Here is an 18,086-nt window from a genome sequence, read left to right as displayed (position 1 = left end):
CTTCCTCCCATCGTGCCGTCTCTGTTGCATGCTGCTGCACGCGCTGTCCCTCCTCGCCATGTGTGTGCTTGACGTCAGAAACTTAGGAGGGGCTCCTCCGTGAAGCTGGTTGCTGTTTGTGGTGCTGAAACAACGCCTGTCTTGTGTTACTTAGCGATTTCTGCCCCTTGTTTTATCCCATTTTTCACTTCTCCAACATGCCGCTTTAACCTCCTCCTCCGAGCAGCTCGGGTCTGACGGTGAACATGCAGTTTTAGCGACGGACTGGTGTTTCGGCAGGAGCGGTATGGATCCCCGGTGCTGTCCCATCCTCCTCGCTGCGTTGGCTGTCAGCCTCTGCTCCTTACCTGCCCTCGCCGACAGAAAATTTGGTAAGCTGCTCTGATGCACTTTAATCATTAGTATTTTTCTACCTGCATTTTCCCCTTCTCCAGGTGTCTCACACACTCTGTCCGTGGTGCTAAACGCCAGTCATAAACGTCCTCTCTCTGCAAAAGTTAAGGAAATCTGGCGTTTGCATCAACATTGTAAAAGCGCCATTTTCTGTTTCTGTTGCTTTTCCGTAGCAGATTGGGAGAAATGTGGAGATCCAACAGGAAAAGTTACGTAATCTGTCAGGCCTAATGGACAAAATGTTTCCTGGGAGACTTTTCATTTTCTCACTTGAGCCACATGAACAGTGTTATTCACCTGAAATGCACAACTAAAGCCACATCACTTAAGGCCTCAATAGAGAATTACTCACACACATATATACCTTTGGGGAACAATCCATTTTTAAATCAGTTAAATGTTTAATCATATCCTAGGCTTCCTCTGGAAGAGGTCGTGGCCCTGTTTCATATTCAGACTGGGCTGAGTTGTATTTTCACTCAGACACTACTGTGATGTGAAAAAGAGTGGCAGAGATGTCCAAAAACAGCCCTGTTTGGACTGCGTTAAACATTTAAGGAAAATTCACTTGACAGCTTTTGTACTGCGGTGACTGAAAGAAAAATCTCACTTCTGACTGTGAATTTTACACTTCGAATCACACCCACCGGTCGAGTGTGAGCAGCCTGGACATATGACAGGATCAACTTTATCATGAGCAAGAGGCAAATATAGGTTTCCGGCTTGCACTCCTGCCCTGTGGTGATTCATACAGACACCAAGCTGCATCATACGCTTTATATTTAGAACAAGAGAGCATCCCTTTTCTTTTTTTTTTATCCTTCATCACCTTTATGTTTAATACCTACGCATGTTTGGATGGCTTTGCTCTTGTAGGTTGTTAGTTTAACAAACAAACAGTATTATAGAAAGTCTGAAAGTTGCTATTCTTGATGGGGTTCTCATCCCTGCAAGTTGGCTAATTTATGCCTATAAGTACTTGTGTATGAGTCAGTGCTTACTCCCCATGCGTATTTTTCTCATTACGTTCTCAGACTGTGTATTTCTGTGTCTAAAAGACTAAGGTTTCAACTGTGAAAGTGTAGCTGAGAGTTGTTATTTTTAATGAGCCCCGCTGCGGATTATGTCATTGGAAAGCTTTGAATTAAAGTGTGTTGGTGTGATAAGATGTATTTATGAACAATATATACAATGACAAAAATAGTTCCATGGATGTACTTAATGCTTGTGTGTGTGTGAGAGAGAGAGAGTGGGCTTTGTGTGGGCGTGACTGCATGTCTGAGTGCACATGAAAGCCAGACAAGAGTAAATAAATCTGCAGCTTAATGCTCTAATTGTGCAGTTAATCACCATAACATTTAAAGGCGCCATATGACAATAAAAGTCACATTTTTTTTACATGCTCAAGAGCATATAGTTGTTGTCAGAAGTGGCTGTTGTGTCAAAAGCCGTGACTTTTCGGGAGGCCTTATAGGACTGAAAACGTCATTCTCGCGTTATACATGCTAAGCTCGCAGGGTATTCTTAAGCTACAGATCAGGCTCAGAGGTGAAATCTCCAGACTCTCATCTTTATTTCCAAATTCCAAACCTTTGCTTTGGCCTGTTTACTTAGCTATAACGGCAATTTTTCTGCAGCAATTAGTTGATCTTATCCTAGAAATAAATGAGATTATCATGCTCCACTAGCACTGTGTCTGGGGTTATCTAGGAAAAAACTCACCCTAATTCCAACCTTGAATTGGTTATTTAAGTCAGGACCACTAGGTAAAGGTGGAGCGGACCATTACAAAAGCAAATGGTAAGCAAAATGTAAAAACAAAATAATGAAGCAGAGAACTTTGTGTTCATGCTGATGAAGGTTAAATCTGTACTGCTGTATGGCATCAAAGCATCTTTAAAAGTAATATATCTCCTCTCATTTCTCTAATTTTAACTTCTTCCTCTCCTCCCTCCTTCATATTTCTGCTTGTGTCCCAGAAATGACTCACAGCAAAATATTTTAAAGGACGTCTGAAGCCCTAAATTACACCTGGAGGAGAGAGACTTGTTGGAGGAGCTAAAAGCACCGATACACCAGAGTGTGTTTGGCTCTCTGTGTCTGAAAGGGGTATTGGATTGAAATCCTCCACTTTATACTTAAAACCAAAGTAAATTCTTACTCTTTTACAAACTGATTTAATGTTTATCTGATGGTTGAATGAAGTGTTAGGATGTAATATAACAAGTTAAATGATGCAATTGTTTCTTATGTTGACCTAAAAGGAAACTCTCAGATATGGATCCATCATTTTGGTAAATGTTCATCACCTGAACTCCTTTTTCATCTGTTCTTGACTACACTTTTTTTTTTCATCTCTGGTGGGATTAGCAAATGCAAAAGCTTGGCAACAAGAAGCACCATCGACCATCCGGTTAAATATCAGACAATAGTTTGGATATGTAACTATATGAAGAAAGGCTGCAGAGCTGCATTCCTCTACAGACTTTATTATTATTATTATTATTATTATTATTATTATTATTTTCACTTCCAGTAGCATGATGGAAATTAACAAAGTGTTGTAAATCAGTATTTGAAGCAGTTGTTTCCATTTTTGTCTGTTTAACATCTTGCCTTGAGACTGGATTAAAATTCTTGTGAAATTCATGCAACTATGTTTCTAAAAATACAAACCTCATGTTGTTTGCCAAAACAACCCATATTAAACAGCTGATAACACAGAGACAGGACTGACCTTTCATTTGCTCATGATCTATTGAGTACAGATTAAAATAGTTATTTTTCAGCAACAGAAAATGGACCCATTTCGGCCCTGTGTTGGTTTTATTGCTGTTATGCTACAGACCCACCTTCCTCCTCCTCTTCCCCTTTTGGCTTCATCCCTTTCACAAGGGGTCGCCACAGTGAACCACCACTTCCCACCTACCAACCCAGTACGGAAATTGTATTTGCATGTTTTTGTTAGCACATGTTTTGCGCTGTATACCCTTCCTGACGCAACTCCTGCAATTATCTGGACTCTGGGCCAGCCTTCAGAGAACAAGGGGTTATGGCCCCCTCGGGGGACTCGAACCACCTTCAGGCCAGTGGACGACCAGGTTAATGTTTATTTAGACGACATGCAGTTATGTCAACTTCAGAAAATGATGTCAGAGCTGCTTCCTCTAGGTCGCTCTGGCCCAAAGAACAGAGGTCATGGAGGGGTTAATGTGTTAAGTTACTGCTAACTTGCTAACCACCTTGAGTCTGGTCGTCTGAAGTCATTAAAAGCTTGTTAATGAACCAAGGATATCAATATTTAACAAACATTAGAGTATTCCTGGTGTATTATGACATAAAGTACACCATGGCATACATGTTAAACTACCAGGGAGCTTGAATCAAAAGGAACTAAACTTCATCTTTGTCTCTTTCAAGAGGCAAAAAAAATTCATGACTGAGAAGTAACAACAAATCATGTTTATTTTATCAATGAAGATATCTTAAAAAAAAAAAAAAAGATTTACAACTGATTCTAAATACTTTGTCAAAAGATCGCAGGAAGGTTAATATCTTGTTTTCTTCAAACTAAGCATAATGTTTGAAATAATGAAGCTATTCTCTACTGAGTACTGCTCAGCCAATGGAAAATTTGCAGAAATTAATCTCTGTGCACCTCAACACTCCAGTGCCTCTCTCTGTTTACTGCTATCAGGATGGTTGTTAAAATTCTGTTCAGCATCTCTATTCTGCTTGCCGCGGTTTGGCAGTGCTCTGAATCCCAATACCACCTTCAGAAAGTCCTCCAGCTTGTTAAACAGACAGCCGTTCTCCACCTGCAAGGTCACGTTTTTAACAAGAGACATGCGTTTTAAAACGTTAAAGAGAAAAATATCTAATAAAATATGTGTGATGGAGAGATTTTTAGACTTAAACTGCGTGATCCATCTCTTACCGAGGTATTAATGCTCATACAATCACGAAGATCAGGCTGAGGAGAGTTTAATACTGAAACAGATCTTTGCTTCATATTGATTACGCTGATCACCGCAGGCTTTAAGGGATTCTGCCTCAGCCCACCTAAACCCAGTTTATAGAAACAACTCTGTACAGGAGGAAAAAAAAAAAGAATGTACTGATGGTAGAGATACACAAGATGGCTTCTTATCTCCAGTATGTACAGATATTGTGCTTTGAGGTTGCGCTGCAGGGTCTTTTCATTACAGCTAACTATCTGCAGCCATCTCCTAATATACCCAGACAAGTTAGATTTGATTCATTGGCTTCTAAGCTCTATCTATTTGGCCATGGGCCTCAATCATGCCATAGATATCAGGACTGACTGATGGTATCAAATATCTTATAGTGGTCCTAAATCATCTAAGGGGATTGAAATATGCAGTGATATGATGGGAGATATTTCACCACAGCGCAGATGATGAACACGTTCATGTGAGTCCTGCCTCACTAGAAATTGTTTTAATTCTGTATAAAAGCTCTAGCAGTATTCTGTGTGTTTTTCATATTATTAGTAAGTGAAATGAGGGAAAACAAATGTTTGCTACTTGATAAAAACACAAGAGATAACTAAACTCTTCCTAAACTAGAAATACTTTATTATTAAGATTACTGTTATGAAGCTATTTTTAGTTATTTGAGTTATGGGAGTTATTTTGAGCCAGATATAACTGGGATTGCAGGTATTTGGGTTAACAAAAACATATTTATGTTTACATTTCTTTCTGATCATACTTTAGTCCTTTTAGCATCATTTTCAAGGTGTAGTGTTGTGACTGACAGTCACATCTAGCTGGATCAGGACTTTTATTATTCAAAGTCTAAAATTGGAAGTTAAACAAGATTTTAAACCTGGAGATTGAATATTAGAGTTTGGTTTTGAGTTTGCTTATTTTCTTCTCCAAAAAACTTTTCTCTTTATTTAAATATTTCTTTTAAAGTTTATAGTTGGCTGTTGTTTCTGTCATTCTTTATTAGCCACAATTATCAACTGAAGATGGATTTAGTTTGATCATTTGATCAATACTTGAGGGCAGATATGTTACTCCCCCCTCCCATGTCAAAGTGATCTAACGTCACACACTTCTGTTAGCAGGACTATGAGGAAAAGCATACATTCGTCTTGTCTGGAGAAAATGGCCTAAGTGTATTTTTGTGAATGCATCTTGCCCAAAGAGTGGCTAATCTTTCTATCTGCATTTTGCTTTTTCCTCTGTGTCTTTTAGAACTCCTTGGGATTAAGAAGTATTCACTCCTCTAATAAGCATGATCACCTGTCAGGTGACAACGTCTTCATCAACTAGCATCGATCGTCTTTTTTCACTGTTAAAGGGACTCTAAAGTCTTTAAACAGAGTGAATAGGGATGCTTTAGGAGTAAAGGTTCTGAGTGAATTGGGTATGTAAAGAAGTTTAGAATATTGCTACCGGATTTAGAAACCATCCATTTTTTATTTAAACCTTTTTTGAAAATGGTGAATAAAGTATAAAGCTGTCCAGCTTTTCTAATCAGACTTGTGCTTTCAACACTAATATAAGCAGTTCATTTCTCATATCATAGAGGAGTTAATAATGAAAACACCACGTCTAAAGCACTGTCCCTGACCTAAACATAATTAAAGCAAAACCCGATCCAAGGATAATAAATAGGACTTCCAAACGAATATAACCCTCTCTCACACTCTCAGTAAAGGTCACAGTGCATTTTTCGCTTCTCTTGGGACGTCTTAGTCATCCTGACTGATGTAGTAGAGGGTCAGCTTGATGCAGCTGCCATTGAGTTCAGACTTTATTGACACATCAGATGAAGAGCCCCTCCAGGATTCACCAGTGGCTTTGACTCAGTAATGACCTATTGGATGAGATTTTATTGTGAAGCACATCCTCTTTGTGTGCATGACTGTGCACAATGGGTAAATGAGCATTTGGTGTTATTTGCAAAGACCTGTTTGTCAAAATTAAAACTCCCAACAGCTGCAGCATTTAATATGAGCGCAATTGATCAACATTAAGATTTTTTGCTTTCATCCGTTGTGCGATGTAATGTGTGCATATGGATTCTTACTAATAAAGGGCAAACAGCGGTATAAATAACCTTATCATGGCTGCACTGAACCAACATGCAGATGAAGTCTTATTTCTAGCAGATCAGGGAGACAGTCGTCCCCTGATGAGCTTTCAGGTGTGTTTGTTTTTCAGATTGGGAGGGAAAAAGGATTTTGGAGTTTCATGCTATTTTAGTTCATTTCAGAGTTGCATTCTTTAAAGTGCAAACAGTGATTGTCAGATTGAAAACAAGAAAACGACACTCAGCAGGCTGTGTATTCGTGGCTTGGGGTGTTGCTGTGATAACAGGCGATCTGTGCAGAGTCTTTGTGAATCAACAGATGCTCAATAGAGGCGTGTTGGCAGCACAGGAGAAAAGTGTTTCTGCATATTTCCTGATGAGCATGAATGCATCTTGAGAGGGAGTCAGCCATAATTGTGTCAAATAGACACGTCAAGGCGATCCATTTTGTTAGGCTCCTTCCTGCTTTGGCTCAAGGTTAACCTAGAAGATGTTCTGAGTCAAGGAAAAGGATTGACCAGAGAAACGAGAAAGTTTGACATTTTTAAAGGGGGGGAATCTTCTTTTACACACTGATTAGTTCACACTGATTGACCACAACACTGATAAGTGTAGTCCACTGTTTGGCTTAGAAACACGGGAAAACATGTCAGAACATCACAAAGATCCATGTCTAATCAATTCTGTGTGAGATTCCTTGCTTCATAGACGACTTGCAGTACTGCCCACATGACCCAAAGGTTCTGCAGCAAACGTGCAAAGGGCAGAGACCACAGGACACCCCAGAGTTCTTTATAAATGGGTCAGATCTGCTGGGAGTAACCCGTTAAATGTTGGACAGATGGTTTTAATGTTGTAGCTGATGATTAGACATTTCAAAATAGGGTATTTTTTTTATTTCTTGAAGACATTTTAGGTGTAAAAATATGATCCATGCATGCTTCTTTGTTGATAGAAAACATAGAACAGTGCACCTTCCTCACCTCTGCACACTCCTGAGCTTTGTCGCCTCGCAGCACAGAACATGCAAATTCATCCCAGCTTTTAGGAAGAGGATGAGGCAGCTCTCTCACACCCTTCCACAATCGTTTGGAGGTTCAGATTAGGTGTTGTTGGTAAATGGGTCAGCCTGAAGGTCACCTCTGCGTTGGCAGAGCCAAGATTTATAATGAATGCAATAACAGAGTAATGAGGACTCAGAAAGCTGCAGGTTGAGCAAAACAATTAATCAATACTATCTCAGCTGTAATTAAAGCAGTAATGTGCCTGTTTTGTCGTTGCTAGATGCTGATTAATACTCCACATCATTTTTCAGTGCAGCAAGGAAAGAAATTACTATTAGAGGGAAGAAAGGCTGAGGAGAGAGACTGGGAGAGACATTTTCCTCCTTTCTGGACTAATTGACGTCACTACTGTCTGAAGCATTGCATATTATTGACATGCTTTGACTAGGCTTGCTAGCTTTATCAAAACAGTTTGGATAGCTCCTCTTTGTGCCACACCGGCACAAAGACTGACAGTATTGATGGATCCTATCTCTTATTGTGACATTAGAAGCGAAACTCTTATAAGCTTGTTTGTAAAGTTGTCACATAAACAGTCTAATGAGCTGTGAAGGGACACAAAGCTCAAAGCCACAAAAGCCACATTTGTCAATATTTTGGATTAACAGCTTTCTGGAGTTTTATGGTAGCATGCTTTGTTCAGCTCATTCCTGCACTCAAAAATACTGACAAGAAAGAGAAATACTTGGCATGCCAAATGACACACCACCAGTTTAGAGCGAGAGAGAGAGAGAGCATAGATTTTATCCACTTTCCTTAAAAACAAACCTATAATGACCTCCAGTGTTGTTCATGCACACTAACTGTCAGAATGATTTACCAGAAAAGTGTTTTACTTACATCGTGCTGTCCAAAGGAAGCAAAAAATGTAAAAAAAAAAAAAATTACTTTCATAGTATATCAAATGGTAAAATTTGTTCCACGACTAGATGCATTAATGATACTCTGCATTTAGAATTTGTCGAGGTCTGTAACTCCATTTCTGTTCATGTGAATATAGATTTTACTAACTTTGCTGATAATGAGAACACCCCCAGGTGATAGTCAGAGCAGCTTCAGGTGATGCTCACAGTATGATAATGTCAGTTTCTATGCCTGTAGGGTAGTAACAGATACTATCACATCACCTTTTTTTATATCGATCTTTTCCTCAGCTTATTAGCTCAAGGGATGTGTTTCTTAACTTGACTATTTAATGTATTACTTTTGAGAATCATATCAGCTGACACCCGGCGCTTCCTTTAATCTTAGGTACATAAAATATAAATAAATTACAGTTTGACTTTATTTGCACCTAAAAGCTGATATGAAGCGTTTCATGGAAAAGTGGAAACTAGGATTTCATCTAATTTGCAGCTGAAGGTACTTCATCCCACAGGTGGCACAGCTGAGCAGGAGCCACGAGATTACCACGAGAATGACTTGAGCCGAGCAAAAAAAAAAAAATCTAATTTCCTCTACATTTGCATGTCCATCGCATTCACATCTGCTGTAAAGAGGAGCTCAAACACAATGGAGCTGTGATGACCTGCAATTTATTTGAAGTTCAACTTGCAGCTAAACCTTTATCCTCAAATGAAGGACTTGAGATTTCCCTCTGGGGGAGCTTGTGTTGGTTCACTTTGAGCTCCTCAGAGCCTGAGAAAGAGGATGCTTAGTTGTTTGACTTTTCTCTAGTTCCGCACTTCAACAATCACATCTCAGATGAGGGGAGAAAATCAAACTTCTGAATCACTCAACACGGGTCAGGGAAAAGGTCAAGCCAGCCTATTTCTGGGTCCTCTGTTGCCGCAGTAATGCTGCCATCTTTAATTCATGGCCGTTGTCTGAGCTGTCGCCTAAAGCTGGCAACTGAGTGAGTGAAAGTGACCTGCCTGACTGGGAATTCTGGAAGAATCACATTTGTTTACACTCCTCCAGATGTCAGGTGGTCTCACATCAGGTCCACCCTTCAAAGTGACCTCAAATTCTTTATTTGGCCCAATAATAAATCATCTTCATTACATTTAGATTTATCCTCTGATGCATTGTTTTTGTCCTAAAAGAAAAGTTCTACTTTTTGGAAAGACATTATGGTTGTTATGCCAGAACGTAGATGGCAATTATAATTGTCTTCCTTTTTCCAAAATTGTTTAAGCAAATAAAAAAGAAAGACTCAAATAATTTAAACTCAAAATTTGTATAGACACAACAATGTTAATGTTGAAACCAAGGAATTTAATAATTTATTTTAAACATATGCTCATTTTTTAATTTTGTTGGCTGCATCATTTTTAACAGAAAACTGGACATGGATACATTTAGTATTGTGTGATGCAGCCCTGGCTGAAGTTTTTTGGAAAAAAAAAATGCTAATTTCTGACTTTTATATTTTTATTGTACGTTTTAGTAACTAAAAAGTGAACATCAGGGAGATAGTTTGACCCCTGACCTTTACTTGATGCTGTATACATAAAAAAAAAAAAGGTGACTTACTTAAGAAGGACCTTCAATTCATGGAATTCATGGTTCTTTCCCAGATCTGCATGTTGCCCATGCCAAATGCATAAATATACTAGAATATATTTGCTGGCTTCTGGCCAATGAGAAGTGTCCTTTCCTTATTAATTTGGAGGATGTATGTAGGATGTATTATTTTTTTTTTCAAAATGAGTTTAAATTAATTTGAATACTGAGCAGTTTTCGTGTCAGCTCTGTTAATTTCTAATAAACGTTGGGTTAGAAAAGTTTTGAATTGCAAACATAAACAATGACTTTGACTGCATTGTTTGTTAAAATGATGGTGTTAACCAGTTAGCTTCGTTCAGTGGAAACAAACAGCTTTTTCCAGTCAGCACCGAACTCAGTGATTACCATTTTATGACTTAAATTAACTCATGCAGAAGCTGAATGAGTTTTTTTCCTTTTTGACAAATCTTATTCATCTATTTACCCCTTTAATAAAATCGAGCTAGATTTCTCCAGTGTTTCTCTCAAAAATTGTATCTATTCCTCAGTAAAAACAAGTAAACAGTGCTGAAGCTGGCAAACTTCTTTAACTGTTGGACACAAAATGAAGTTTATGCGTCAAAACATTTCAAAAAAGGAAATCATAAATTTTTATTACATTATTTTTTTTTTATGATCATTTACTGTCATTTTCACCACAAAGACGAAATAAATGGATAAATAGTAGGCGCAGAAAATGTCATTACCCTGCTTAAACAACTGCAATAACCTCAATCTAACATGTTCAGAAAAGCAAAGAAACTGCATGTTTGTTGGAAAATGTTGAGAATGAAGACGCGCTGAGCTCAGCCGCTCGTGGTGACATGCAGCTTTTGACACAAACACCCCCACTGGAGAAAAAAAGCTTGAAGCCTTCTTTAATTTTAGCAGGACAGAGCCTTGATGACACAAGCTGTTTAAATCAGCAGACATGGTATCAAGCTTATGCTGGTTTGCTTGCAGGTGATGCTTTTTGCTGTCCCTGCTACAGCCACGCTCCCTTTTCAGTTCACTTGCACTTTTATTGCAGTTGTCACCCACTGCTGTGTTTTAAAATGGCTTTTTTGGCTGGCAGCGTATGTGTGATTAGAAATGAGTCAGGTGTCCTTGGTGGCAGGTTTATATTTTTCATAAACGATACATCGATGTTCCAATGAGTGAATGAAATATGTGTTTAAGTGCAGAAGGCTCTGGGAGTGTATGTCCTCGGTGCCAGGCTCCCAGCATCCTCCTTGGCCCCTCAAATATTGCAGATGGTATCTCGCTTACCGTCCAACCACCTGTGAGGGAACATGGAATGGACTTCTTGTTTAGCTTTGGGTTCTGCCTCGTTGGGGCATGTTTAATGTTTCATGCAAGGTCAGCCAATCACAGCCAGATCATTCAGCCCTTAATTCCTTCTGTAATGACTGGTTTGATAACGCTCAGGTGGAGATTAACTAATATGTTCTATATGCTTGTATAATAATATCATAATGAGCGACTGTTAGTTACTCATGTATAACTGTTGTCATGAAATTGCCTTTAATGAGGTTTTCCCTCTTCTCCAGTTTTATGCCCCTGAAGGGAAATCTCCATGCTGTTGTGTGCCTGACATGCTGTGAGATTTCTGTTGAAGGTTTGTTTGTGTTTGTTTGCGTACGTTGCTAATTTTAACAGTAGTGCAGTTGTTATCCTTGATAATCATTTGTTGTATTTAAACAAGTAGAGGAGCATGGCAAAGGGTTTTTCTGTAAAAGACGAATAGCTGGTAACTGATAATTGATCCGAACTCTACATACATTGTAGTCAAACTTCCAGCTTTTTGTTAGAACAAAAAGGACCAACTGCGGCAGCTACAGCAAGATGTGCAGTTCAGTCTGGTTCCTATTTCACTATTTCTGGAGAATACAGGCAAATAACTACCAGTGAATCCTGTTAAAAAAAAAAACAAACTGTGAACTGACTCATCTCATTGACCTGATCCTTTTGGATTCTCCTTGCATACTGTATTGGTAAAGTAGGTCACACAGCATTTATTTCTGAAGCGGGACTTGCTGTACAGTCAGAGCTGTGCAGTTAGCTCTCATTTAGCATTACTGCGAACAATATCATCATCAATTCATTTTACTATACTGAACAATCACTTAAATGGTTTACAATCACTTAAATGTATAGTATAGTGTCAAAACACAGTCTTAAAAACATCATTTTTGCACAAGGTGATTACTGATCATTTAACTAACAGACAATCCAAGGATATTCAGTTTTTAGAGTAATAAAAGGAAAAACCAGACTGAGTGGAAATGAGTGAATTCATACAGTTTCTAGTAGCTGCATGACCAAAGGAGTAGCAACCATTCATGTTAAACTAATAACCATTAACTGGTAAACAAATCAGCAAACCTTCTTCCTGTTAAAAGCTGTTTTATCAAAGGGATCATCATATCTATAAAGCTCCTCTTAGTAAAGCAAATTTGCTCAGCAGAACACAGCACCCAGACCATCATTCTGCTTGCTTCAGTGCCTAACAAGACATAGTTAAAAAAAAAAAAGAAGCATCAGTAAATTTCTTTGTTCTCTTTTGAGAACTAAATAAATTAATTTGATTAATTTTATAATGGAAATTATGTTTGGCATGTAAATAGTGTGCAAAAATATCTATATATCTGTGCAAAAAGAAAATAAGCCGATTTATATATATATATATATATATATATATATATATATATATATATATATATATATATATATATATATATATATATATATATATATATATATATATATATTATTCTGCTTTGTTTTAGGTAGAAAACGTTATTTCAGTGCTTTATTTTTGGGCTTAATGAGCACTAGTTAACTCAACTTTACTCTGGAGCACTGGGAGTTATTGGGATAGCTAAGTGACCAGTTTTCTTTCTTGGTCCTTAAATGCAGCTAAAGCTACACTTAATTTAAAAAACTGTCTGTTTTCCCTTTGATGAGCTACCATATTTAATCTAGCACTACTTCTATGTTGCAGTTCTCATAATGCTTCCTTGACGTGCAGCCTGGCCATCTTTTATTTATTTATTTCTTTCTTCAGTTTTACCAGCTTTTTTCCCATCTAGTTCAGGTCTTTTTTCCCCCCCAGGCTTGAGGTAATCAGCAACATCCACAGTGATTGCATTATAATTAAAAGCCACCATTTTAATCATCTCTGGCATAGTGTTGCAGAAAAGGGATGGGCAGTTACCAATCCTGTTTCCCTGCCTAACACATGCACATGCATACACACACACACACACACGTACACACATAATTTCTATGCTTGACTGGATGCGTCATTAGTTGAAAGTCGTAATTAATATTGAGAGCTGACAAGGCCTCCCAGCGAATCCATTGAATTAAGCAGGAAAGTGATGAGGAGGTAAAGTTGAATGGACTGACACTAATTGCACAGCGCTGAGATGCACGGTCAAGAGGGACTGCATGAGTCCTCCAGCTCCAAATGAGCGCTTCACATAAGTTTGGTCTATGTTTTTGCACTCATCTCCAACTACATCAAGTCAAATATGAACATCCTGGTTATTGGCACTATCAGGGTATATTCAGCATGTGGTTGAAAAATTGCCAGATCATCATATTTCCTTCAATGAAAAGGTTAAATTAATTAAATACCCATCTGGTTTAAACCTAAAAGCTATTCAGTCAACCAATAGAGCTTTTTCTACGTTCTGGTTTGAGGTAATCTGAAACATAAACCCTGTAGTGCATAACGCCCCTGAACTGTGCTGAACTACTTCATGCAAAGACACAATCTGTTAAAGCTGAAAAGGTTATTAAATCTGTTTCTGTGTGGACAAATGTCAAACACTAGGATTTAAAAAAAAAAAAAAAAAAAAAAAAAAAGTAATTCCTACATGATCAAGGCCCCATTAGTGTCCTCTTCAGTGTCCAATATAGACTACTGCCATATTTTCATCATAAATAACTGCGCTTTTTGCCTGAAAATAAATGGATAAAAACAGTAAGTTGAATTAGTCAAGAGAAAGATTTCAGGTTGTGCATTCAAACAATGACCTTAAAGACTCAAGAACGGAATGATGGTAAAGTTTTACTTTGAAAAATTGTTCTGGCTTCCTAAGTCTCCTGTGGAGGTAAATGGTTAAATAACACATAATTTGTCTATTAAAATTGTGACTACATGGTGTATCTCTGGTACAATAAGTTCAAGTTCAATTTATGATCTTGGTTTTTGAGCAGTAAGTGATATCTCTTCAGTTCAGGACATTCTGTTTTTTTCCTTTCTAAGGAACTAAATGACCTTACAGCATTGTGATGATGTCTCACTTTTATCATTAAATGGCCATTTTACTGACATATTGAAGCCATTACCTTAGAAAGGCAGAATTTCATGAAATGCACCCTCCCCCTCTGAAACAAAATGGCTTTTCATTGTGTCTGTATAATCAATTTCTCATGCAGATTAGCTTTTAAGAGTACAGAGCAGCCTAATAATGCTTAACTTGAGCAAAGTTTGATGCCAGAAAACTTCCAGTCTTGTGCACAGCTGTCCTTATTATCTGTCCTTTCTATGTCAATCGATTAACAGACTTGCTGCACTTATCTCTTCTCATTATTAAAGAAGTCGTACAGAGGGCTCTCCTCCGACTCAGCTTGTTTTTCATTCACGGTCACGAGCTCCTCGTTGCTGTCCATCAAGGCCACCGGGCCAAGAGAGTGCATCCAATTCCGACACTCCTTCTGATGAGCCTGGGGAGAGGAAATAGCAAAGATAAAAGACTTGAGGAAAGAGGGTTGAAGCTTGGCCTGGTTGTTTGCATTTCCTCTCTGTGTGCCAACACCATAAATGACACAATCTCCGGTGAAACCAGTGAAACTGCTACGAACTCGCTGAGTAAATCTACATATTATGTTCTATAAAGATACCTTCGCTGGAGATCTTAGTCATTATATGAGCCCGTTGTGTCCCTCAGTATGTGATCACATTCAACCTACATGACACCTTTTTCTAACACCATTTTTTTTCTCCTCTTCTCCCCGGAAGTGTGTAAATGTAGAGAATAACCTGTGCTAATAAGTGAGTGGAACAATGAGTCCTTATCTGTTCGCTGCATCTCCCTTGAGTGTGATATGAAGTCAGGAAACTGCTACTCATAACGCTCCTGCCATCTGTTCATTTATTAGTCTAGAACTCCCATTCTTAGTCCGAGCGTTAAAGTTCATTAGTATTCATACAACATTCATATATGGAAACATTGCCCATGGAGTCTGAGTATTAGTGTCACAGAAAGGATAGAAGAAGTCACACTAATTGATGATTGATGCCTCTGCCATTAGCAGCACAGCCCACAGCCAGAGTTAATGTACTACTAAGCTGTACTTTTATGGAACAGTGGCTTATATAGAAACTGCAACATTTAACTAATTTTGCACAGTATTTTCTTACATTTTACAGCCAAGTTGATTTTACTTTTATATGCTATGTTTAAATTTCCTGTCCTTTCTGTTTCTTTGACCTCCAGGTTGTCTCTTTGAAGATGAGCTCTGTGCACCTTATGAGTTCTGCGTCAATGGTAAGCCTTCCTTGGAGACCCACACTTTTCCTCACGGTGTTCTTACACTTCTAAAAATGTATTAAATTATGCAACATTAAGGTCCTAATTATCCTTAAAAATGGTGAACAAGCTCTGCCTTGTAATTTCAAATGTCTGAGGCACAAACTAAGAGGACATCTATGCTCAGACAAGCCTTAGAAACTAGCAGATACTTTTGCATCAAGCTATGGGCTTGCAGGAAGGTCATATTCTGTTTTAGTAAACTTTTACTAGTTTATTCCCAGTTTCGAACCAGACTGGAATTTTTTTTATCACTTTTACCTCACAAGGGATTCATGGAACCTGCATTCCAAGCTGTGAAGGCAGGTTTATATCTTCACCAGATTTTCTGCCCTTGGTTTTCTAGAAAAAATAAGCACCACCCCAGGTTACCAAGTTACCAGAGTAACATAACAATGAAAAAGCTAGTCATACTTCATTGCAACTTCAAATTGCATTGGGAAACTTTTTGTTCAACTTGAATTGTTTGATATCAGTCATGCTTGTCATTAATTTCATCATCTCAGAAAGATGACAATGCTGCTCAGCAACATGATCCGTCTGTGTTTATGCCTAAAAGAAAGATTTGAAAGAAACATATTGTCTATGAGAAAACACAGAAAATTTCAAATATTGCAATTACCAGAGCATCACAAGTACCTGCAATGCTAATTCCTTTTTAAAGAAGGCTTTAAATGGGCTTTCAAGTTCAGAGAACCCATCAATTTGTCCATCTTTCAAATAAATATATCAAAACTATTTAACAGTGGTAGTCTAACAGTTATTACAACAAAAATAATGTGCTTACTTTTTTGTTACAATAATGAAACTCTGGTGAACTTTTTTCACACTATTTGTGTGGGTTTAGTAATATTCTTTATGGTGGAATTATTTAGTCAATGATCATTAAATCAAAATACTTGCAGATCAGCAGTTGTCAGACATTTTGAGATCTTTAAAATCTAACATCTAACAAACTAAAGCCCATATATAGTCTTCTGCTATTTTTGTTCTCATGGGATTTAAATATAGTAGAAGGTAAAGTAAAGCTTTGCTCAGACCACACTGCTTATTTCAGCTCCCCAGTTTAGACTAATCAGTCCAGTATGAAAAGGAAAGAAAAAAAATGAAAACCAGACTGAAATAGTAGAAGCACATCTCTCTCCTAGCAACATTAGCAGGACGTTTTCTTCTTCACAACAAGGTTTCCCCAGACTACAAATGATCACAATCATGTCTACAACCCATCTTGTCACAGAAGATTGATGTGTCTGTCTCCCTAGTTACCATGACAACCTGTAAGCTGATGAATGGAGCGGAAATGTCAGGCTTTTTCACAGCATGGCTTTCGGGCGAATCCTTCAGCAGCCTGTAATTTTGTGTGAATTGAGTGCGTTGATATCGAGGATCATCTTCATGTCAAGCCATTGAAAAAGGTTAATGTATTCTTACAGCGGAAGGTTTCAACACCACAGCAGTGGTTCCACAGCGGCACCTGGAAAAAAAAAGCCTCTACATCTGGATGTATGTTTTTATCTTTGTGGGCATGGTGATTAAATGCTTCTAGTTGGGGATGTTTGATCGCTCCCTTTATCTTTATACATTTACAGCAGATTTATTTGACAATATTTTTAAAAAACAATATAAAGTAGCAGAATTGCTTAAAGAATAAGATGTGATGTACTGCAGGAGACAGGACAGGAGAACACAGAGCCCAAACATTTTGTCTATTTATATGATAATAACACAAGACTTGGGGTAGAATTAGATTTCAGCTTTGGTTTATGACTCTTTGCTGTGCTTTTGGTTATATGACACTGTGATAGCATGCATTCTTGTGACTTTGAACTTATAATATTTCATACTTTAAATGTTATTCTCATTATATACTGTATAAGTACATCTGCTCTCTGTAGACATTTTGATTAAACAACTGATTATTGGTACTGGAAAATACTCATAATAGTTTTTATAGAGGAAAAAGCAATGCTTCATATTTTAAGAAAAAATCTGCATTTTTAACAGCTGCATCCGAATCAGGGGTAATATTTTCCTTTACTGATCATTCAACAGATTTTTTTTTCCAGATTTATCAGGACACACACATTTTAAAAGTCATGCCAGTGTCAAATCAATGAATGTAGTCACATAGTTCAAAATCATTCATTTTCTTTCAACCAGTTTCTTTATTTAAACAATACTTGGAAGTTTAATGGCTGAAATAAATCAAATGTTTATCAATGTGCTGAACAAACAGAAAGGCATACTCAGAAAAACAAAACAAAGGCAAATAGTCTCTCAGATTGACTGACAATGAAAAAGTAGAGACAATAGCTATGTTTTTGTAGGGAAAGAGAGTCATAATGAATAGTTCACTTCTGTGAGCACTAGACATGGGTCCAATGTTCCATCTGCAGTTTTAGCTTCTAGTTTATTTCTTATAATTATTTAATTTATTACAAATATAACTGTATGTAAGAAACAAAGCTGGAGT

General features: G+C 37.7%; 1 protein-coding gene across 1 annotated transcript in view; it reads left to right on the top strand.

Annotated features, from left to right (window-relative positions):
- Nucleotides 1-280: 280 nt before the first annotated feature.
- Nucleotides 281-18,086, top strand: part of ptprn2 (protein tyrosine phosphatase receptor type N2) — a gene marked incomplete at its 3' end in the record, with an annotated part of 135,722 nt that continues 117,916 nt past the window's right edge. The window contains exons 1-2 of the mRNA XM_079259492.1: nt 281-371; nt 15,521-15,571. Coding sequence (XP_079115618.1) covers nt 287-371; nt 15,521-15,571 — 136 coding nt within the window. The 5' untranslated portion in view covers nt 281-286. The remainder of the gene's footprint in view (nt 372-15,520; nt 15,572-18,086) is intronic.

This window comes from Telmatherina bonti (assembly GCF_933228915.1).
Source record: "Telmatherina bonti genome assembly, chromosome: 20".
NCBI classification, from domain to species: domain Eukaryota; kingdom Metazoa; phylum Chordata; class Actinopteri; order Atheriniformes; family Telmatherinidae; genus Telmatherina; species Telmatherina bonti.
The sequence above is the reverse complement of the archived record's forward strand: the minus strand, read 5'-3'. Positions and strand labels throughout refer to the sequence as shown.